Source organism: Mesitornis unicolor, unplaced genomic scaffold (genome assembly GCF_000695765.1).
Source record: "Mesitornis unicolor isolate BGI_N332 unplaced genomic scaffold, ASM69576v1 scaffold18037, whole genome shotgun sequence".
Lineage (NCBI taxonomy): Eukaryota > Metazoa > Chordata > Aves > Mesitornithiformes > Mesitornithidae > Mesitornis > Mesitornis unicolor.
In genome coordinates this window covers 25,510-50,275 of record NW_010198616.1, presented here as the reverse complement: position 1 = coordinate 50,275, position 24,766 = coordinate 25,510, and the positions used below count along the sequence as shown (strand labels likewise).

Here is a 24,766-nt window from a genome sequence, read left to right as displayed (position 1 = left end):
TCCATTACCGTTGGTTATTGCTATTAAAAAATTAGTTAATCTCAAAGAAAAATATATTCCATACATCTGGTACAGACTGAGTGCTGACCTCCTATGCCAGTTAGGGTATGACAGCACAGGGTATGAAGGTGCTACAGATGAAGAAAGGGAGACACACTGAATTATCCTCCTGCAGTTAAACACCAGGAAGCAAGTGTTACACTCTCAACAGTTCATTTCAGTTCCCAAGAATAAGTATAATTGTCTTTGACTAAATTACAATGTGTATCATTGAGGCAGAGAAAATATTTACACAATACCTAATGTCACAATGCTATGAAAATAACCGTTATCCCTAATTGCAAGGAAGGCAAGGGAACTAATAAAACTAACCTTAAAGAAGATGATAAGTGCACTAATTAACACACTAATACTCTGGAATAGATCTCCAATGGTGTGCACAAAGGCTGCCCGCAGACTAGTGTTGCTCAGAGCTGCCTTCTCTGGAGAGGCCGACGTGTGTTCCCTGGCTTGTGCCCCATGGCTGTGCCCGTTTCTGTGCCCATGGCCTGTCTGGTGCAGAATCAGGCTTAGTCTGGAAGACATGTAAAGCTGCAAATATCAGTGGGGTCATTTCATCTCTGAAAGCAGTGGTGTCCCACAGGTCATCAGTCTTCCCACTTCTGAATGCTGAACAGTAAAAGCAGACACAGTGGGTAAAAATACAGAGTGGTAAAGCAGAGTAATTTCTAGGTGATTCAGTGGTTTTTATACAAACAAGAAAGTCTGTGAATAGGGGAATCATAAGGCCTCATATTCTATAGAGTTCTTGAATGTCCTGACATCTAATAAAAAGTGAGATGGAGATTAATCATTTCCTGGAGTTTGTGCATTTATAATTTCCCTTTCCAGTGTGGCAGCTAACAGAAGAGAGCAACTGCAGCCTTCAGTGAGAAGCAGGATTTCTCTTCTCTACCCATATTCTTATGAAACTCATAAACACTTAACGTTTTTGAGGCCAATATCTATCTTTTCTTATTGAAATACAGCAGCAGGTCCAAGGTTCAAAAGTTATATGGAGGAGAAAATGAAGTAACTTACAGGATGTTGGCGAGTATGGCACAAGCAGAGGTAATGAGCATCACTGTAGCATCAATATCGTAATCACGGTGTAGCAGCCTTGTGCCAGCCAAATAAGTCAACACACCAGTCACCATCCAAACGATTATCATAGACATCAAAGCTCCCAGAATTTCTAGGAATTAAAAAAATCTGATTTTAACAGGAGTGATAACAGAAGCACAAGAAATTTTAAGGGATTGATGGTAATGGTTCTGGGTTTGTAAGCTTTGTAGCCAGCAATTACTTACTCTGTACTGGCAGCCTTGACGCTCACAAAAAATGAGCCAAGCCCCTTTCTGGCCATAGCAAGCCCAGTGGCTGTCCAGGGCAGCCCTATACATGTGGCAACCTGATCTTGTTCTACCTGCTCCTACTTCAGTGCCCATTCCAGTGTTTAGTTTATGCAGCATTTGGAGAAATTGGAGAGATGAAAAAGATAATTTGTGGAGTTTTGGGAAGAGCAAAATGAGTTGTAAAGATAAGAAAGGATAAAAGAGCAATTCTTTTATGCCTTACGTAGTTGCCTGGCCCTGCCAGGTATGATCTGAGAGGTCCAGGAACCGGCTCTCCTCCTCCAACAAGACTATCTTGGTCATTGGAAGGAAGGAGACACTGCTCACCCAAACCCAGTGGCAGCAATAATCCCCCTCCGATACCCGCTCTTGCTTCTGCACACCTTTTGTCACTTCTCATTTCAGAAAGGCAATGGCAGCCCTCAACAAGGTCCTGCCAGCAAAGCCTCTCCCTTCTTCTCTCCTAGGACTCATTCTGCCAATGCCACAAAATAATTTTTGTGCCACCAGGAGTGCTGAGGACAAAAAAAGCTATTTTTTCCCCAGGGCAGCAAAATTCAATTTTGTCTCTATTGGCTCTGAGTCGGGCTCAAATAAATCCAGTCCCCAAGGCCACCTGTTATTGCACTGCCATAGGCGAGGTCCAAGGATGATCATAGGAACGTGCAGCATGTTCTCAATAGGATGTGGGAGTAGTAATTGCCACGTGACTTGAATGGGTAAATATTGCACTTTACAAGTGCAACTGAGACAATACCAAGGAAAATGAAAGTTCACAGTAAAGTGAAAGGCAATAGATAGCCAGAAAAAGCAAAGCACTTACACAGACCTCCTCTGTCAGTTTATGAAAGCAGCTGGAACTCAACTTACGATTTTGAATATATATTTTATAAAAGTCATACATTTTGCAGAAGTCCAGGGTCCAGATGCTTATCAAAATGACCATTTTGTCTAAAACTGACAAATAACGAATGAAAGTGCACTGACAGGGAAATCTAGTTTTGCTTATAAGCAGATTGAAGGAAGCTATCATAGAGCATGGTGTTTATATTTTCTGCAAGTTACAGGTTGAAACCCTGCAAACATGACCCAGCTGGAGGTGTTGATGGCTGTGCTGTCCTTGCCATGAAGGGAGCCAACAGCTTTTGTGAACACCTGCATGAATGTCTGTGTGTGCATGTGCAAATACTCCACAGCTGAAAATGTTAGAGGTCATCTTTACCTACACAGGTGAAAATATCTATTACTTTCAATGTACTTTCTTAGGAAAAGTTTAGCTAAGCTTACAGACCATTTCAGTAGCACCAAATGTTTCACTCAAGATGTTTTCAGCTACATTTCTTCAGAACTACTAGAGCTAACAAAGAACAGCAAACAACAGTATAGGATTGTTTGGGAAACTTTGAATAATACCAGAGATAAAGAAATTAAAGAGGTTGAAGAAAGCCCTCCTGCCTGGAGGTAGGTCTGGCTCATACTATTCATCTTTTTCAAGACTTTGGTAGTCAGCACACAGTGAAGCTGCCACCCACCTGACTGCCCTCAGCTACTTTATTAAGGCACCTCCCCTGCATATTAAACTGGAAATAAAGCTGGGAAAATAAGCAGGAAACAGGATAACTATCATGGAATGTAATTAAATAGCCACTGGCATTTGATGCAGGTCTCTCTTTGCTACCAGGTTTAAAAGGCAATAAGAGATGGGTTTTGAAGTTCTGCCTTGCAATGACAAAAATCTAAAAAATTTCTAACACAGACTGAAGTTACAGGATGAAGTTACAAGAGGTGGCTGAATCTGCCTCCCATCTCACCAACAAGAGGGAAGTCTCTCTTTTACTTTCCTTTATTCCCAACCTAAAAGAGCATAAACACAAAAAGTAATTACGGATCAACTGATGCTAAGTAGTAGTTTGCTAAGGCTGCAAAATGCAGCTGTGTGTTGGCAACATAATGTCAGCCACGCTTCAGTCATACTAAACTTCCCCCTCATCCAGCAGCCTGTTTCCAGCAGATTTGGTAGAATATACTTAGGGAGCAATGTAAAGACAGGATGAGTATGGCATATGTCTTCTCTGGTACATTCTGCAGCTACAGGCAACCTCGGTCTGCAGACATCCTGAGTCAGAACCTGCTTTTGGACCTTTATATTGAACATCCTTGCAGCATTTCTCATCTGAGTGCTCAGTTCAGCTGCATAGGTGTCTAGAGCCGTTTGAGATACACTGACACCACCTTGGTTTCACACAAGATGTATAAATGGCCCACAGCCTTCTTGAGTGACAGCTGGAGATTTTGTGGAACTCATTAGGACATTTAGAATACCACTGATCCCTTACATATGAGCAAATAAATTGAGCCCTAGGACACTCAATATGATATTCATTTCAAAGCCAAGGCAAGTAGATTACAACATCTACACCTAGGTGCGAGCTAGGTGTCTAAGCTCCCATTGTAGACAATGGTAATTTACACAGCTCCCTGCTCCACTGACTGACTGGGAACACATCCTGGTTTCTTAACTACGAGTGTCTGGTAGCATTTGAGATGCTCTGGACTTGTGCTTGGCATCCTGTGGGTCTTGTGCCACAGCTGCCATTCCCATGTGTAAGTCTCAAACACTGTAGGGATGGAACAGTAGACCTCTATGTTTAGACAGCTGAATGGAGCCTAGATTTCTGTTGAACATATAAGAAACTTGGACCCTGTGCTTATATGTGCTCACTTACATGTAGACATTGATATTTAGGTGTCTAAATCTTGAACAGAATCATACTCCAAGAAAATCTTTCTCATAGTTAAGATTTTGCCGTTGTCTTGTCATTTGTAAAAGCACTTGTGTTTGATTGTAAGGCTTGGGGCTTTTGGTATTTGGTGTCGCCTGTAAATGTATTGATTTTGGTTGAGGGCAAAGAACTTTCAAACTTACCAGTGCTTCCATCTGATATAAAACAGCAGTGATAAAGAAATATGCAGGGAGAGGATTCAGAAAATGGTGAATATTAAAGGATCTCACTTTTCTACAAATATAATATTGTTGTCTTTTTAAAATAATTTAATTATTTGCTTTATCATTCTATAAATAGAGCCTCATTTTTGTGGCTATTACTGCTTTTATAGAAGTCTGTATTGAATTTAGGACTCAGTCCTCCTCACATTCAGGTCACTGAGGGAAGTTGCTGTTATCTCAGTCAAAGCTAGCACCAGCTCAAAATGATATTCAATAATGAACTGAAGACATGTTTGTAGATAAGAGATGACTGTGCTTTTTACTTCTTTGAAGCACTCTGGCTTGCTTTATTTGTCATGTGTCCCAGGGGCTTTGAGAGTATTAGTGCGCTGTCTCTAAATATCCACAGACCTATGTTGGACATCAGCACGTTTTTCAGTCCCTTTCCCATTCCTCATATTCCTACTGGGACATGTTTGCTACCTGCTCTCTGCCACCCAAAAGTTAGCTGTTTGGTGGGAGGCTTGGAGGCAAGCCACAGTGAGAAGAGGCTGATCAGGTAGCTTGTAAGGTCCACCAGGATGTGCGCTGCATCGGTGATCACTGCCAGGCTTCCGGCGATCTGCCCACCTGTGTGAGACACATGTTAATATCATGGCTTTGGTCTCAAGTTTGAGTTGACCAGATCAAACTTGAGACCTACTTTGCTGACAGTAAAAGGGAACATTCAATTTTCAGTGATTGTACACCCAAAATTCTTCAAAGTTAGTTTCATTTGTACCTCGTTCATGTAGAGAAAGGTAAGAATTAATATAAAGAAATAAGCTAAATTTGTCCGAGAGAGAGAGTGGACAATAGTAGTTGTGATACATTAGTGCTGTGGTGATACTACTATCGGACTGCTTTACTGTAACTATTTTAATATCAGATTTCTTGGTGAAAATCAGTATTGGGGATCACATCTCCAGTATCCTTCCACTATCTCTTCACAGATTGTTAATATTTTTTTGTATGTACAAATACTCAGACTCTTATCTTACAGGATTAGTTCCTTGATTGTTATAGGACACTATGCACATTCTTCCCGAGTTTTGGATGGCTGGATGCCCAAATTTTTGTTTGTCACAGGCAGCACTAAAACAAGAATAAAAAGAAAGGTCCCAGCAGAAGAGCTGTGATAAATGACCAGACATTTTGGTGAGGATATAGAGAAAAATGTTCTGTTTTCACGACTAATCTATCATTTTGCATCTGTAACGCATGATTTAATTTTGCTGCTAGAGCTGGAAAAATGTGAGTGAATGTCATTTTACTTTGGGGAGCTTTGTCTTCATGCGAATTCTGGCCAGAAAACCCAAAACTAAACCCAAGCCATTTTAGGCTATCTGAAACCACATTTCTTTTGCCCATAAAGTCAAATATAATTATTTTTCCAAATTCTTTTAACCATGTCTCAGGGCTAAAGGCAAACCCAAAGAAACTAAAAGATTGCTGTAAGCTACCCTAGCTGCTGGTGGCTGCAGGAGAAGACAAGGATCACAGGCAGGAAGCTGTCCTGCCAACTTGTAACAGCAGGGGAATCTTTTAATTAGAGGCAAAATGTAGAAAGATTGAAATAATAGAGCCAAAACATTTAATTTCTGTATTCAGCAATATATTTCCATCCTTCTTCTGTCATTTAATTAATTTCAGCTCACCTGGTTTCTCCTGACCACATCCCATATTTGAATCAAAGAATTCCAAAAAACATCACAAAATGCTTCATTCAAACCTTTGGCAAGTTACCACTGCCAAAGGAAAATGTAGACAAATCTTTCGTTTCCTTTTAGATGGAAAGTCTCCATACCAGCAGGATGGACTTTCTGCTTAATTTCCTTCCATATGCAGATTTTAGATTAGAATACCTAATACTGTATGGTTTGTGTGCTGATTTTGGCTGGGATAGACTTAATTTTCTTCACAGTGACTATGTTTTGGATTTGTGCTGAAAACAGAGTTGATAACAAAGGGATGTTTAGTTATTGCTGAGCAATGCTTACACAGAGTCAAGGCCTTTTCTGCTTCTCACACCAGCAAGGAGGCTGGAGGTGCACAAGAAATTGGGAAGGGACACAGCTGGGATGGCTGACCCCAACTGACCAAAGGGATATCCCGTACCATATGATGTCATGCTCAGCATAGAAAGCTGGGGGAAAAAGAAGGAAGGGAGGATGTTTGGAGTGGTGGCATTTCGTCTTCCCATGCAACTATTAGGTGTGATGGAGCCCTGCTTTCCTGGAGATGGCTGAACACCTGCCTGCCGATGGGAAGAACTGAATTAATTCCTCGTTTTGCTTTGCTTGTCTGTGTGGCTTTTGCTTTCCCTATTAAACTGTCTTTATCTCAATCCGTGAGTTTTTCTCACTTTTACCCTTCCACTTCTCCCACCAGTCCCACCAGGGGAGTGAGTAAATGTCTGTGTGGGGCTTAGTTGCTGGCTGGTGTTAAACCACAACAGTTTGTCACAACAGGAAAATGCATATTGCACATATGGGGTATATATTATGTTTTTCTGTTGCCTCCCTATACATCCCACTTACAGCTGCCTGAAAGTTACTTCCCAAAAGGGAACAGGCATGACAGCAGAATTTGGGGGCATCTCATTTCTTGCAGTATAATGAAAAATTCAACAGAATAGGGATTTCCTAGAACATGGGCAGGTGTCAATGCACATTTACTTTTTGGTCATGACATAGCTCCTAGACTTTCACTGTTTGCAGGGTAGCTGTTTCCCAAGTGGGAAGAAATTTTGCATAGCAGAGGGAAGCAGGCTTCTGGCAGGACACAGATGTTAACAAGCAAGGCATCAGCTATCTTTGAGCAAACAAATATGTAGAGCACAAGCTGCCTGCAAAACCCCATTGCATTTTAGATACTGTATTTCTGTGTTCCATGGGACAGCATTACAAAAGCTTGCTTCTAGCATGCCATCTTTGGAAAAAATGGTGGCTAATTATTATTTTATGTGTTGCTGGCATAACTAATGCCTTGGGTGAGTTTCTGAGATCTCAGTCTGCTTATCTTAGCAACCCAGTCAAGTCTTCATATTCCTTTTTGACAAGATGACACATGGTGGGTTTTTCTCTCTTTCTAGTGTCCAAATGGAAATAAAGTACTTTGAAATCCACATTTGGTCCTTAGCCACTAAAAATCCTTAGAATGCACTTTTACGTCAGGGCTGTACATAGGGTGCCATTGGTCTGACTGGTATTTCCAAATCTGTGGAGGCTGTGATGGATCTGCATTAGAAAAACAGAAGATGTCTCTTTCAGAGACCGTTGGTGTATCAGGCTCAGCCAACGGTGCCCCTTTTGGGAGAGTAGTAAGGGTCAGCACAGATGGTTTGAGCAAAAATATCACGGGAAAGATCTAAGGATTCAAAGAAGCACAACTTTTCAACCTTTTTGAGACTGATGTAGCTTTGTTTCTTTTGTTTAGCACAATAATGCCCATGGAAATTGTTTGCCCTTTAAAGGACAAGGAAGGAGAACATGTTACTTATTTTCAAGAATAAAGCCTGTGTAATAGTTCTAGACTTTTATTGCTTTGTATCAATACTCCCAACGAGTGGTCTTTATGACTTACTATTACTCACAATGGATGTTTATAGTTTTGTATACCACAAAGCAGTAGAAACTGTCAGTCACTCAATGGTCAATCATCAGGCGCAGGCTGTCTAGCCTAATGATTAAAAAAATTAAATCTATGGTTCATAATTACAAAAACCTCCATAGACCGCTGTCTGTAACTACAGTTAATAACTGGTTTGTCAAAGTTTAATGGTCTGAAGCAAAATGGTCTTCAAGCTTGTTACTTAAGCTGTCACTGCAAAAAAAGCTGTATGATTCATTAAGCAAAATGAAACATTTTGTTAACATATCATCTGTCCTTCCAATTATCCTCTAGCATTACTGCATTCACCAGACTTAAGCCTACTGATTATATGGTTTTGTTAATAATGCATTACTTCTGGTACTGGAAATTGCTGCATGGAGATTAGTGGTATGCACCCGTTTTCATGGGGAAATGCACGTGAACTACAAAAAACAGGGCTTCGTGTGGATGAAGTGCACAGGAGGGGAGAGTTGGAGAAGCCCCTGGTAGGTTTGGCAGCCAGGGGAGAAGGCAGAAATCCAGCGGCTCTTTCATTGCCTCCACTTTTCACCAGTGAGGAAGATGAAGTCTCTCATTTCCATGGAGCTCCAGAGATGCTGAAGCAGGGAAAACATGGGGTTTGGAGGTCTTCCTGGCTAATTTTTGGTACACCCACCGGGGCACATGTAGCAAAAGCCTGTGGGGTTCCTCATCGTGGAGAAGGGGCAATTAAAGACCCAGGAACTGTCAAGTGGGTATAAATATCACAGAAGCCATGCAGAGAGCAGATCGATGGGACAAAATGAAAGTCAATGCTCTTTGAGTGAGCCAAAAACTTCTATTGGATATTGTAGGATGGGTCCAGAAGTGAAGGCTAATTAAACAGGGGAATAATCTTCCATTGATCCAGAGACACACCAGCAGGCCAATTTAAAAGATAAACGTGCCCTGGTATAAATACATTGACTTAACAGAAGAAAAGCAGATGGTGAATCTGGCTCTGGCTTTTTCTGGATTTTGTAAAGACTTTTGCATTTAATATCAGATCCTGCTGCTTCATCAGTACTGAGGTCTTGTTGGCCTGGATAAACATGTAAAATCTTTTAATCTTTTCCAAAAAATGTAACCCAAATTATTAGAAACCTTTTGCAACACGATGCTGAGACATGCTAGCCACTTCTAGGCAAGCTTAAAGACCTAGGATAACAGTTTAGACAATTAACTGGTCCTTGTAATCCTACTCAGATGCAATTCTAAAATGAGTATATGACAATTTCAGTTAAAAAACCTCACAATTCTTTTAGAGACTGGGGAGAAAGGGGGGTTGTTTTATCCCAGGTGGGTTCATGCGTCACTGCACTCAGAATAGGTGCAAAAGGGCATGAATACAGCTATGCTGGGCACCAAACTGAGCTCTCTCTGAGCAAACATACTCCCCTGTAATCTCAGCAATCATGAAGAAGATGCAAATTATCGATGCTACACAGAGCTTCCTCCTGGCTTGGTGCTGCTCCCTTTTTCTGTTCTCACAGGCCTGTGAGTAGCTGTGACAGTGATATGCTGGATTAGCTTCAGTATCTTCTGCTTCCTGCTGCTGCCTCTCTTCATTTAAATTCTTCTGATGCCAGCTCATCCTTCAGGATTGAGAGAAACAAGGTTAAAAAGAAAAAACTCTGGTTATTTGGACCTCTAGCCCTGCAGTCCCAGAAACTATGCAATTAATGCTTTTGAAAGATAAAAGCAGTATAGGGAGCAGCGGAGCAGGTCATGGAAGAGGCTTGCTTGGACAAACAGGGCACTGTGGGAGGGGGCTCCACATGAAATGACTTCCCTGGCTGTGTTTCCCTGGTCTTTGGGCTCTCCTACCTCATTTAGCAGTTTATGAAGCACAGGGTGACTTTCTTAGGCTGTCTATTTTATGCAAACAGTATAATTTACAAAATGCTGTACCTCATGCAAATAGTAACCAAATTGAGCATAGCATGGAGACAGTTCTACAGAAAACATTAGGTTTTATTCCCAACAGCTTTGTCAGGAAGTTTATTTTAAAAGCCCCTTATTTTTCTCAAATGCAATTGACTAAAAATATTTCTCTCCTCTCTTTGCAGGCAGAACTATTTTATCTCAGATTTCCACATATATGCAAAAACTATCATTCAGCAGGGACTGAGCATAGAAAATATTAGCCAAAAATTTTCAAAGGCACTTAAAAAATCAAAGAAATCAATTCTCCACAGTATACTGACCCCTTTGTGCCACTGTTTTCCTAGAAAGAAGTTCAACAGAAGTGGCTTTTTGAGCATTGCTTCATCACAAGGTGATTTCCCAGCCAAATCTGCTCTTCAAGAAAACCTCAGTGCTATCTGTCTCTGGGGTCCTGCACAGGAAATATGGGGTGAGGGTAGAGAGGTTTGGGGCTGAGCACATTGCATTGCAACTGCGGGAGCTCCTGGATGACCACGACATCTGGGGCTTTCATTAGAGCAGCCCAAAGATTACACCAGGAGAGGCCACGAGGTGGTTTGCTAAGCAAAGATGTTCCGTCCTCCTTATCTCTCAACTGAGAATGGCAAAAAAACCCAAACCCTGTCCCATTATGTCTCTCCAGATACTACATTTGTTGCCACAGCTGCTCCTAATGTGACATCCCCACTGGTAAAGCATCCCTTGTCGCCTACTGAGACTTGTGGGAGAGCACAGTGGCATCAAAAGGCAAATTCTGCCCAGATGCACGTACGTAGCATCCATAGGTCCACAGGTTACAGTTATTTGAGGTCTGTATGTGCAGGGCCATATTCTGCAAGCTTGCCTGGGAATGTAGCAAACTCCACTGCTCCTTCTGAGCCTGAAGTTAGCCTGGGGTTATCTGCCTCCAGTAAGAACAGCCTCTTGTCCTCACTCTGGCTAAGGACTTTGGGACCAGAAAGAGTTGTTTCTTCAGCTGCATGGAGGAGACCTGTACTCAGGCAGGTACACGGATCTTGGCAACTTTCTGTGGTGTTTCTGCACTGTTTATGTAAGTATCAAGCTATCCAAAATCATGCTGGTGGCTGCCAAACTGCAGCAGTTGGTGTCAAGAAAAGAACTGCACTGAAGTGACAAGCTTTTTCCAGCTGTCTTTTTGGGCAGCCTGAGGAGACTGCAGCTGCTAAGCAGATCCCAGGTCCTGCCAGGTGCCCCACAGCATGCACCCCACCGATGGGCAAGAGGCAATGGCAGCTGCAGCGCTGCAGATGCCTCGGCCCCTCACTGTGTGCATCAGCACTGGTGAAAAAAGAGGAGCTGACCCACCTTGACAGTCAAGCCCTGCAACTGTAGGTAATCAGTGTGGAGTTGGTTTTGTAAATATTATTGAGATATTCCAAGGATGCAACATGTTCCCCTGCATCAGCTTGTTTCCCAGCCAGGTTAGCATGTGGTGTCTGTTTGCTCACCAATTTCTCCTGTACGTGAGGAGCTTGCATGAAAGAGCAACTGGTCAGATTTAATGCCTGGTGCCTGGAGACAGTGAGTTTTCTTAGTCCTTTTGTTGGTGTTTTCCTTTATTTTCCTCACAAAAACAACTAAATGGGAGCTCAACCATCTGGGGAATGGGCTGCCCATCTGGCAGCCGAGGTATTCGCTAGCCAGTCCTTCTCCAGTCCTTCAGGTTTACATTCATCAGACCCCTCATGTGCACTGTGTCACTTATGTACAGTATTTTCCTGATAAATTATACTCAGAAGGTACCACAAATTGATTCCTTCCAGATGGCTGAATAAAATCCTGTAGTTCTCTCACTGTCCCCTGGAGATCAGGGCATGCAAGTTTTTCTTTCTTTTGATACCTCTCTGGAGTTAACTTCCAATGCTTTTAGAAGTTTGCATGTAAAATTAATTTCCCTTTAACTCAATTTTCATCAGCTGGCGTTGAATGTTAAAATCATTTTAACGACATGAGTCATGATCAGCTCAACAGCCTGTCAGGGCAGGGATGCCAAATTTACCCCTGCAGATTTCTGAGCCACCAAATCCTTTCCTTGCTGTTAACAAAATAGGTCGCTTTGTGATCCCCCTCTCTCTTCAAGTCTCACCATCAGCTAACAAAGCCTCAGAGTACCACCGAGGGGTAGGAAGGCACTGTCCACAGATCTCGTTAAAAAGATGCAAAAGCAAACAGAGGTAGCCTAAACCCACAAATGTTACATTTTTTCTCTCTGAAGGCTACCTAAATAAAAGTGGCCTGGTTGTGGGGGGTGATGAGCATCCACTGCTCACTTTGAACTTGCAGAGCAGCATCTGGCCCCATGAGTTAGGAAGACTCCTGCCAGCTCCTGTGCGTAACCATTATTTTCTTCTTCCAAGAGCTGCCACTAATTAAAAGAACCTAAGAGACAGCTTTATAAATGTGTGAATCAAAAGCTCAAGGTGCCAAGATCAACTCTGTCAAACCATAAACCCCTTCTGAGTGTGTTAGAGCAAGAGGTCTTTGAGCATCAGATCTCTGTACCAGCACACTGCAAGCAGAGTCCCAGATTAAAAAATAATCCTTTCTCCATTTCAAATTCTCTTTCCTTTGTAAGAAAGATAATGGGGAGAATGTTACAGAAAGGCTCCTACTGACTCATACCCTGAAGGGGGAAAGGAGAAAATATTAATACATATTGCAGATTCCACTCAAATCATTATAAAGAGCTTTTGATTACAATTTCCTTTTGTTTGTTTTCACTTGATCTGTTGGGTGCCTTGATCTGCAGGCTGATGGGCATAATTGCCATCCTCCTAGACCATTATGAGATCCCCAGTCAAAAGAGCAAAATGTGGAATCACTACACTTCCCACAGGGGATCGTCTCCTTCACAAGGGAAAATAGTAATTTTTTGGTGCCTGAAATGATAATGAAGCTGCCTTCAGAGAAAAATTTATCAAAGCCATAGTCACCTCCCTTATGTTGGCACCACTCTGATTTCAACTGATGAACCAATCATGAATATTTACAAGTCATTTAAGACCCTGTTTCTAGCCTGGCTGTCCAGATTCTCCTTTTTCATATTGTGGGCACAAAACAAAGGCAAATATTTATATATTTGCATACATTTAGATGTCTAGTAGATGGGAATTTGTTCTATGGTTATTTTATTTAGTCTCATTTTGAGAGCCTGGCCATGTATGCGTAAGTGTATTGTCAATAAATTTCCTTCTGTAAAACAGTACAACAATAGCTGCATGGAGTCAAGTATCCAGAGTTCACCATGAGCACAAGACAATAGGTAAGGACAAAGTATCCAAGAGGATCATGTCCAGAGCGGTCCTGCTCCTTGGTTGAACACATCTGGAGGCTGGGAAGTGGCTGAACCAGTGCTGTGTCTAATAGCCTTTTACAGGTCTTTCTTCCACGAACCTGGCTGGCTTGAAAGTATCGAGTTCCACAGTTTAATTATGATTTGTGTAAAAATAATGCATCCTTTGTTACTCTTAAGCTGTCTGCCTGATATTTTAATGAGTTATTGTACTGTTAGAAATAATGAATGACCCTTCCCTGCTTACCTTCATGACATAATTCATGATTTTGTGTATCATTTTTATACCCCTGAATCATCAATTTCCTGAGTTGGTGTCCTAACTAATTAATTTCTGTTTCATACCTCTTACTATCTTGGTTCTAATTTTCTTGCTGAGATAAGTGGGCATAACTGAAGTGGGCATAATGGAAATGGTGTATGGCCTGTACTGGGCAGACACAGTCCTTTCTACAGTGTCCTCATGTCACCTAGCATGCAGGCAAAAGCAATGGGATGGGTTTTGACAAGTCCCCTAAGATACTGCGTGCTCCTGGGTCCAGCTGGAAAGCCGGTACAAAGGATATGTAATCATAGGATCCACAGCTGAAACCCTTCAGAAGTCACAAGAAACACCTAAAGTTTTTCTGAGCATTGACTTCTGCAAAGCCCAAGGAGTGGTGAAAAGCCTTTCTTTGATGAGGACTCTCTGGTCCCATAAGTTTTCACATCGCCTGCAGGCAGGCAGAAAGAGAAGAAAATGTTCCCTACATGCTTGTTACAGAAAATCAATCTTCACCTGAAGAAATCGTCTCTCAGGCTCCCTTCAAACTTTTTGCCTAGTGGTATGAGCCTGGCAGAGAGGAATCAATTACAAGCCTAAGAATTCGTTGATAGATGGGAATAACTACAGGTCATGTTAATGTCCTGTGTTAAAAACTTTTACATGAAGGCAAGACCTAAGATTTCTACACATCTTTCCTGCTTTCAGCATTGCCCCTTTTTTTTATTATCACTTGTGTCGGAGACAAAATAAAAACAAAAACCTTGAGACTAGAAGCCTTGTGTTTCACTTGCGTGATGGTATTCAAAACCCTACTATAATTACATACAAAGAACATGATCAGAAATCAAGCCAAAATCTACTTCACAGTGTATTTGGTACAATCCAATGCAGATCCCCTGATTTATGAAATGAGATATTTAATATTTCAGTTCAATAGTACACTGATCTATAGTTAGCAAGAAATAAAATCATCTGGCCCATCTTCATTTATGAAAACATCAGGAATTTGGTCAAGACATATCCTAGTCTTTTATAAGTGGTTATCTAGATCAATAAATAGGTAATAACAAGTAAAAAAATAACCTAACATATGATTAATCATGTGAATAATTTATCCTCTCCCACAACCACCACTGGCAAAATACCATAGAAAACTATATTAGACACCTAATTCTGACCTAAGTTAAAGACAGATGACATGAATCTCACTTGATATGCCTTACAGACAGCATTTTTGCATAAGGCAGGAGGTTCTGAGTGCTCAGCTTCAGACCCTGTTACGATTATGGTTCATACCCTTCCTGGAGGCTGGTGAGAAGTGGTGCACTATCCTGGGACCAGTTGCTTATAATATTTTTGTCCATTTCCTGGAGGAGGTGGACTACACCCTGACCAAGTTGGCAGATGCTGTCAAGCCGGGGGTGCAGCCAGTACATTGGAAGGCAAAGCTGCTGTAAGAAGACTGGAGGAAGTGGGCAACAGGAGCCTTATGAAATTCAGCAAGGATGAATGCAAAGTCCTGCAATTGGGACAGACTTCTGAGAGCACAACTAGAATATTGTGTCCAGTTTTGGAATCCCCAGCACAGGAAAGATCAATAAACTGGCACAGATTCAGAAGAGGGCCATCAGGATGGTTGAGGGCTGGAGTACCTGCCCAGCCTACAGAAGAGGTGGCTTCAGGGGCACCCAACAGCAACCTGCCTATATTTTTGATGGCGTTATTGAGAAGACAGAGCTTCATTGCTGTGCATGGAGGAAGGATGACAGCAGTTATAAATTGAAACAATAGAGGTTCAGACGGAATATAAGGAAAAAAAATTGGCTGTGAGGATAATTCGGTATTGGAACAGATTGCCTAGACAGGTCATGCAGTCTTCATCCTGAGAAATTTTTTTTCAAGGCTAGACCAGATAAAGACCTGAGCACCTTCTTTGACCCTGCTTTGAGCTCCTGAGGTCCCTTCCAACCTGAATTATCCTAAAAGCATACAGCTGACCTGATTTTCAGAGAGCTCAGTTTCATTGTAAGCATTTCAAATTTGGCATGGGAGACCTCAGTGTATCCAAACCCGACAGTGACTACAGACCAGCTTGGCATGCACAAAAAACACTCTCCTCCATAGCCTTGTGTGCAGGGAGCGGGGCCTGTATTCAGGCTTCCTACTCACATGGTGAAGATAAAAACAGTTTTGTTCCCCATGCATTGTAATAATGGCATTTATTAAAAAGAAAGAGGCTGGGGGATGGCAAAGAAATAGGCAATCTGTGTGCATAATAAATTCTGTTGAAAATATTAGAGCTGTTCATTAAGCCGACACACAGGGAATGGAAAAATGTGGTAATTTATACCAAAGGCTAAGATGAGCTTATTGCTACTGATCGGCTTAAGGCACCTGAAGCTGTGCATGCAGCTGGTCTGTGCAAGCCTGAGCACAGCAGGCTGCGTCCCCACCCCCACGCTGGCTCTGGTCCCTGAGCCAGCACCCCAGGCTGATGGGCTGTGAGGGGGCACAGGGCGAGAGCTTCCCCTGAGCCGCCAGCTCTTCTGAATGGGAGGGAGACTCCGCTTCCAGGACTCAGTTATTGCTGGAAAGGAGACATTGGGTCCTGCAGTTAATCAAACTTCACCTGGCAAGAAAAGCAGAGAGGAGGCACAGTACAAAAGCCACATGCCTGGATGACAAGGCCTCCTCCTCCTGGGGAGCTGTGTTACCCCTGCCACAACTCAGCCTTCTCAGGACCTCTGCTGTGGAGCCCTCACGCTTTGGGGCTGTTGGGAATACCTGCAGCGACCAGCCCAGCAGTTGCAACTGTTGCAGCAATTTGCCCCAACTAACTTCAATCCTAAACTAAGAATTATCAGAAAGAAAGCAACTCCTCTGGAAGGTGAGTCAGCTCGTAGGTGAGAGAATCAGCTTCTGGGGGTTGCTGCCCCTGATGTGCCTCCTGCCCCTCTTCTCATAGACGATATTCCCTGTTCCTGGTAATCCAGGGAAACCACAGGGCTTCCTCAAGAGGAAGCTTAACAACTATCCCTGTCTCAGAGCATCCTTCCCGCACCATGCAAAGGCTTCATCCAGAGATGTCCTTGTGTCTAGTGGTGGCAAGGGGCCAAAGGACCTCAACTGCTATAGCTGTGCCCACAAAACTGCAAGCTATCAAAAAAGCTCTGAGATTCTTCAGTGACTAAAATGAATTGCAGAATCATATGGGATCTTTGTAAAATATAAATATTACCACAAAAGTAATTTTGGACAGTGCCATGTATATTTATGGAGCCATGTAATAATATTTAAATAGTAACCCAGACACTCAAATGACTAAAATATGATGGCAGTGGCCCTAGTATAAGAACATGGAGAGACAGATTTCCATTTGAACTGACAGTGTTTATGCCAAGTTTCTGTCCCACACGTTTTAGGAGAGCCACGCAATAAATAATGTGAAAACCAATGAGATAATGGAAATGTCAAGAGGTGCTAAGCTGTAACTGAGCAGCTATTTTCTTTTAAAAATACTTGCTGGTCTGAGTCAAGAGGAAGAATGAAAATAAGTTCAACTGCAAAACTATTTTGTGATAGACATTTATACTAATTTTTTAACCCAAGCTACAGCATGTGTTTTCAGAAGGTCTTTCCTCACTCAAGCAAGTATTTATTCACAGGACCTCTGACAAATGAGAGGTACATCAGCCTCAAGTCTCATAGGCTATCCACATGAATAAAGTTTTGTAGGATCAAGTCCTTAACAGCATTACATTTCTTTCATACCAAATAGATTATTTAGACATTCAAGCATGAAGGAGCCTTGAATCAAACATAGTGTCAACAGTACTATTATAATTCAGCTTAAAATTGCAGCATAATCCATGAGGTTTTGCATCCTACGATAAATCTACTAAGCTTATAAAATATATAGCAGGAGACACTTGCCTCAACAGTAGATTGGTTCAATCCGTCACTGATGCAGATGCATCACGCTGCTGTCCAGTAAATGCACCAAACATTTAATAAGAAAGTTTGGAAAGGAAAAAAAAATCAAACAAAATATTCTGAGAGTAGTGAAAGATGTTCCCTGTATGCACTGTAGAACTCCCCGTACGTGGACTTTAGCAGCACATTGGCAGATTGGTGATCTAATGTTGCTCTCAAAGACAAAGCAATGGCACTGAAGGAAACAGAGAGTTGTGTTACCTGTCTATGGCCAAGGAGTACTTCTTGGTGTCCCTCTCCCTCACAAGGCAAGCTCTTTCAAGACCATTTTTGGCAGCCATGAGGAAAGATGGTGGGCTTTTGCTCAGGGTTTTCCCCCTTTAAACTCTCTTTTCTCTGTTGGAAGTGGATGCAGGCAAAAAAGTCCTCCCGACTTACGCAGAAGTCTCTGCCAAATATTTTTAAATGAAAAGGTTTTAATAATCTCCTCAATAAGCCCTCTACAAGAGAAAGCTGCTTTCCTAGTGCTGGTGGCGTCACTAACAATGCCAAATAGCAAATTGCTGAGCATGTCACATTGGGGGTTTTGGGCCTCCCTCTCTTTTTTTTTCCTCCTTTTTTTTTTTTCCCCCTTCATGGCTGATGCTGTGAGGTGCTCTCTCCCCATGCGGTGGGTGCGTGCTCTCTCACCGCTGACTCTGGGTCAAGCGCAGTGGTGTGCACGCAAGTGCTTGCCCAGGCATGCCAAACGGGAGAAGGAAGGTGATTAAAACAGCCCAATTTGCCTAGAAACAGTCAAACCACTGTTTGCCTTTCTGCTTCCTCGGCTTGGGAGGAAAGTACACCTTCCTGACCCCAGCTCAGAGCAAGCCTCTTTAATCTAAGCGATCGCTCTAAAGACTTATTTCTATCCCTAGCACGTTTGCTCCTAACGGTTCAAAACAGAATAGACCGCTTATTATTGCTGCTTGCGACACAGGTTATTGAATAGGAAGGACTGCGGGTTGTTATTTCTGCTTTATTCGGTTTGTTCGTTCTGTTGACAGCCCTGGTCCCTGGAGGGGAGGAGAAGACCTCCAGCCTCACCTCTCTCACAGCCTGGCCTCAGACATGCTTTTTGGTACTAATGGAAAATCTTGCTCTGGCACTGTGTTTTACCATGTTTCCAGCAGAAGCAGACATCGGTTGAGATCTTTACTGCAAATGCAGGAGAGGTTAGAAATAGGCAGTGACCAAATGCTGGGTGGTGCATTTAAATTCTGCAGGGGTTTTTTATCATGTGTAGCCTAATATGTATATGATGAGCTGGGATCTCCCCTCCCTTTTCCCAGCTTGCAGAACACGTACCCTGTCTGATTTTTGTGCTGGCAAGGGGACACATTTGCACATCATATAAATGCAGAAAATTGGGTTTATGCCATCAGAGATCCACATGTTGCCTCCCACATGTCAGCTGGGCAAACACTTTCATGGAGCCTGTGAGCCAAGGAGCTGATGGTATCTCAAACACGTTTCTGAACACCCACCAGCAAGCAGCAGAAATACGTGGTTTTTCCTCAATGCGTTGTCACCTCTGCCCCTTTAATGTGCTTTTCTCAAGAATCTTTTCCCAGGTGCTTATACCCATCTATGCACCATTATATACCCCTTTTGTGGAAAAGACTGCTTTTTCTGAATCATTCCTGGGACTTTCTAGCTTCTTCTGGACATTAAAAGTTGCTCTTTAATGTTTTTTAAAGTTGCAGCCACTTACTGGTGCCTGACAATGTGGCTGGCTGGCTTTGAGAAGCCACGCAGGCCCAAGGATGAATAATATGGACCCGGGGCAATTGCAGAAATCTTGCAAAACAGAAGTAGCAGGTTACTTACCACCCCAGAAATGCCATTAAATAGCAATTTCATTCTGCAGTCAAGAGGGAGAGGGGAAGGAAGGACAAGGCAGGAAGCCTTTCCAGCTGTGTGCCCTGGAACCTAACACAGGCTTATAATTCATACCCAATGAGGGCTTCTGCTGGCTCTCCATCCCATAAATACCACTGTTCCTGTGTGCTTCTCAATTCATCTTTCCTTTAGAAATCACCTAACATCAACATACTGTCACAGACCTTGGATGCCTGAAAAAATAAACCTGCCCTGGGACCTGATTTACAACAGAGCTCAGTCTTTCTGAGGTGTTAAGCCGAAGTATCAGGTGTAAGCACCCTCAATTTAAGGAAAATTTTAAATCCTCCTCAGAAGATTACAGGTAATGCCTGTTTCTGTTTCAAATCACTGGAAGCATGTAACTTTTGTTAGTGAGATAGATGAGTTTCCATCATTTTGCAAAAGGGTCTCGAGCCTCAGGTGCACACCAGCAAACAAAGCCATAGATCATTCCCAGCATTTAATCTAGACCTTTGTTTTGTGTTTATCGTTGTCAGTGCTGATGGTTGTGCTTCTCTGGAGATAGGCTGTGAGGAAGGATAGAAAGAAATCTCTTCAGAGCTTTGCACAGAGACTTGGGTTCCCTCTTTATACAGACTCTGAAACTCATTAAGAGAGGGACAGCAGCTGTCTGTGGAATTTCTGCTGCAGAGAAATTATTCAGACCATCTCAATAGATTAATCTTCGGCTTTCAATAATAATGCAGTTTGTTTCTGAGTCTACATTAAAGATGTCATATATCCAATCATACCGGTTCTAATGAACCTAGTCAAGGACATTTCTCAACATTTGCATCCAATGCAGATATGTGAGGCATCACTCTGGCTTTTGTAAATGAAAGCCCCTAGTCATTATTATCCAAAATCTCCATCAGTAAAAAAGCACGTTCTTGATCCCATTTCAACTTTAATCAGCCATACTTTAAAAACGAAAAAAAAGAAAACTCTCCTCCTGTCATTATGGGAGTAGATACTGACAGCTTAAATGTACAGAGGAAAATTCAGTGTATCTGTTAATTGAAAATGCCAGTGAAGTTGGTCGATTTTACCAGGCATGACACATCTCAGAGGTCATCTGCAAAGTTCTTCTCCACCTTTCTCTGGCACCAGCTCAAGTAGCTCCATATTGCTCTGCCTGCAACCCAGGGATCCAGGCTTTTGTGATTTTTGGGGCTTGATTATTACAGTTTTTGCATTTATAGTGAGAATATGCTTTTTCACCCAATGAAGCTCCAGTGCCTTTGACTGGAAGCTCTCCAGCCATCTGTCATTTTGGGATCCAAGGCTGGAGGCAAGACAAATCGAGAGAAAAAGTACTTGCCCCTTCTTGCGAAACTAGTAATGCAGCAACCTTTTAAAAGTGACTGTCAAAAGGAAAATATCTATGCTGATTTAGAGCCAATTTAAAAATCATTAAAAGGATGTTAATGTTCAATATTTTAAAATACTGAATTTTTAAACTTCAATATTTTTATCTTGAGTTGGACAACAGTATTTCAAAAGAATAGAGACTTTTGATTGCCACTGACTATCTGTCTGCTGAGGTGTAGAAGTCCTCTGAATATGTTAGATAAGTATTTCAAATTACAAGAAGGTTTTGGGGAGAAAAAACTTTTTACTTTTCGGCCCTTGTCAAAGAAATCTGAGTTTGCATTGGGAAAGGGCATCTAGCAGAAACATAGCACGGTACCATTTTGTGGTGTACACCATTACCTACAACAATAAAAGTTTATGCTGCTACCAAATCAAGTGACAATTCTTCTACAGAGGCTGAAGCCTCAGGTCAGGAGTATCAGACATCTATTCCCCATGTGGGGAAGTGTCCAAGCTCAGGGTTCCTCTTAGGCTCCTGGTGAAGCCAATAGTGTGAGACAGCCTCTTCCTAAGCCAAGGGGCTCTGGAGGAGCTCAAGACCCTGCTATGGGCAGCGAGAGAGCCCAGGGTGCCCAGGCTGGTCAGGAACCACACTGGTAAGGTCATGAGGAGATGTGGGATGAGTCTAGACCACAGCATGGGAGTCCTGAGGGACACCACAGACACGAGCCTTGCTCAGCTGCAAACTGCATATGGCCTGAGCCAAGCCTCTTAAAGGTTCTCTCTCTCCAAGGTGTAATACAAATATGAGTCTAATCTGTATGGATACAGAAAAGGTAAGGTTTAACATTTTTTTGTCCCTTTTTATCTTATTTATTCAAACTTTTATTTTACCGTATTTTCTTAGGGCCAGCATTTTGGAAGTGCTCTGAACCAGCTTCCCAGTGCCTCAGCTCTCATTGTTGAATCCACATTGTCCAAACAACCCAGATCTAATTAAGTTCCTTGGAGGGACCAGACCTTCAGAAGTAGGCAATGCCAATAAATGTTATTTTGATGCAGCTGCTTTGCTTTTCTGAGAGCCTGGCAAGCTACTTTGGTGTCTGAGTGTCCCAAAAGTCCTGTACAGGAATAGCATGGAGTCTAGTCTTAAAAGAGGTTTTTTTATTCTGGGCTGTAGCTTAAAAGAAAAAGACAGTACAGTTGAAAAACAAATGCTAATGACTTCTCAAATGTTATTCTCAAAGTGTGTGTCAGCTTTTGTTATAAAAATATATTATTATCTTCCTCTGAACACTTAGTGTTTTTCTGTCTCTTTTCCATTGCTATTGCAACGGGCTTCTGCTTGTTTTTGTTTTTATGATGTCTGAAGTTGGTTGGGGAATTAAGACTGTAATTGCATTGCTAACAAGTATTTCTTAGATACATTTATTTTTCCTTGGGGAAAGAGACTGTTAGGAGGAGAGTACACATATTTTGGCAACAAAAGAGACAGCTATGACATTTGGTTCCTAAGTTACTACCTGGATATAATTTTAATTGTTTTCTTCTACCAATAAAATATAGTAACTTTACTGCACAAGTTCCTTTATTATGCTTCCAACATACATTTCGTTGTCATGCTCTTCCTAAGTATATTTAGGTCATGAAGATACATTACAATATATATTGAAAGCCAGTTTGTTAAAGACACAAGGAGTTCTGCATTATTTCTCACTGGTGCAAAACTAATTGGTTTTTCTCAGCTACTGCATATATATTTATTTTCCATTTTATCATTCCCATAATTGCAGTTTGAATTAGGAAAAGGGCAGAGCAACCTGGTAAAAGCATTTGGCTTCCCAGCAACCAGGATTTTGAGCTGGAGGTGGTGTTTAATGGTGCTCACGTCCCTCTTGCCTGTGCCGCATTGTTCAAGCACTTCTTCTTTCCTGCAGGACTTCTAAACTTTTCTTTGAGTAATGTGAAATACTGCTGGGAGGTAGGAAACCAGAGCTCACAAATTCAGATGTTCAAAAGCAGTGAGACTCTGAAAAAATGAGCTAGTTTTGTTTATTTTGTTCTTCGTTTTTGTACCTGTGTGAGGGATCCAAGTGGGTTACAGCAGCTGTGCTTCAAGGCAGCAAACTCCACAGGGTCCCAGATCTGGCATCTCAGAGGTGCAGCACAGACACGAATCACAGGCAGTGCCCGCTTGGACTCCCAGCCAGGATGAAGGCACTTTAACCTTGCAGCTTGAAGCTCAACCTATGGAAACAGTTGAAAGGCTTCTGGTTTAGGGAAGAAAACACTCTAGATAAACTGTAATTTTAATGGCATTTTCCACACATGCATACCTCCAAGATGCCTACCATAATCCTGTTTCCTGCCTGAGTTCTCTAGGTACCTTTTATATGGCACATATACAGCATCTGGAAATTAAATGAAGAGTTAAATAATGTCTCTCTAGTGTATGGAGCACAGTAAAAATTACACAGTGAGTTTTTATAACTTTTTTAATATAATAAAGAGACTGAATGCTGGTTTTATGATATGAGATTTCCAGATTGTTCCCAAGTCAGCCACAAGCTATTCATAATCTTTTATTATAGCATTGTCATGATGACTGTAATCAAGTCTCTGAGTTACCCTATGATACCAGGGGTAGTGTGAAGCTGGTAAATACTGATAAGTTTGCATTTAATATGACATTGAAAGAGTCTGGCTCTTGCTTTTTCTAATATTAAAATAAATTTGGATCTTGTATCCTCTTTTAAAAGTATCTGGGTTCTGTAGATACCTTTAGGATACTGATGTATGAGCTGATTTTGTAAAATATGAGTTAGTGTTCTTACTATAAAAAAACTTCTTTGTCAGCCTCTCTCCTCACTCGCCCACTGTCTAGAGTTTTCAAACGCCAATTAAAAATTTGATCGAAGCAAAATCTGGCAGGAAGGCATCTAAGTAAGATCATGCTGATTATTACAAAGGTTGGTGGCACTCTCCTGCTAGGATTTTTCCTGCACATAGATACCAGTACATTGCAGTGGCAGCTGGGCTCTGATTCCTGCAGAGCTTCTGGGATAACTTCATACCAAGGGGTGAATCAGAGGGTTTGCTTTGATGCCCTGTTCCTTGTGTTGCTAACATTTTGAGGTACCATCTGTAAAAACAGGCCTTCTTTTGGGGTTTGAACACATCAGTAAATGAAATACTTGCTCCAGGTCATCTGCGTGCTAGTGCCACACAGACAACAGTATATCCCAGCCATGAGATTTGTATTTAGAAAATGTAAATCATCTCCACTTGCTAGCACCAAAATCAGAAGAGTTTTTCCCCTTTTTCAGCCCCATGGCTGGACTGCTCATTCTTGTATAGCTACACACACTTTTCTAGCCTCCTCTTAAAAGCCTCCAATGATGGATATTCCTCCTGCAGCCTATTTCTGTGCTTAATTACTCTTGCTATTAAAAAGCTTTCTCTAATGCCTAACTTAAACCTCACTGTAATTTAAACCATTATTTCATAATGGAGAATTACTTCCTTCCCTCTCTACAGCTACCTTTTATGCGTTAGAAGCCGCAGTCGTGCCTCTCTGTTCTTTTCCTTTGGCCAAACGGCTTCTGTTCCTCCAGGCTGTGGTTTTGGATGGCTGTCCCCTGGACACTCACCAGTGGCTGTGTTGCTTCTGTGCTGCGGTGGCTGGGCCCATGCTCCAGCTGGGGCCACGCCAGTGCTGAAAAAAGAAAGATTTCCACTATGTGTCACATAGACAAAATCCCACTTATATATCTCATGGCAACAGATACTTCTCTGGAAGCAGCATAATGTTACTGTCTTTGGTTCACCTTTTGATTTACTGAGTATCCCCCCTCCCAAGCCAAATCTCCAGTTATACTGGTGCTTACCTGACATTGGCTATTGCATATTTGATTGCCACTACCTGTGTATAAAAATCTTTCACTTGGTCTGATTGAATTACACCTTCTTTTTTGTTTTAATCATTTATTCAATTTGTCAAAAGTATTCTGAATTCTAATCCTATTCTTCAGTCCTTCAGGTAACCCTTTCCAGATTGGGGTCACCTGAAAAATTAATAA

General features: G+C 41.9%; 1 protein-coding gene across 1 annotated transcript in view; it reads right to left on the bottom strand.

Annotated features, from left to right (window-relative positions):
* The window catches only part of SLC30A8 (solute carrier family 30 (zinc transporter), member 8), a 48,108-nt gene that overhangs the window by 3,712 nt on the left and 19,630 nt on the right, over window positions 1-24,766 (bottom strand). Inside the window, exons 2-5 of the mRNA XM_010189201.1 lie at window positions 9,404-9,608; window positions 4,825-4,963; window positions 1,081-1,234; window positions 373-574 (exon numbers count right to left, since the gene is read on the bottom strand). Coding sequence (XP_010187503.1) covers window positions 373-574; window positions 1,081-1,234; window positions 4,825-4,963; window positions 9,404-9,608 — 700 coding nt within the window. The remainder of the gene's footprint in view (window positions 1-372; window positions 575-1,080; window positions 1,235-4,824; window positions 4,964-9,403; window positions 9,609-24,766) is intronic.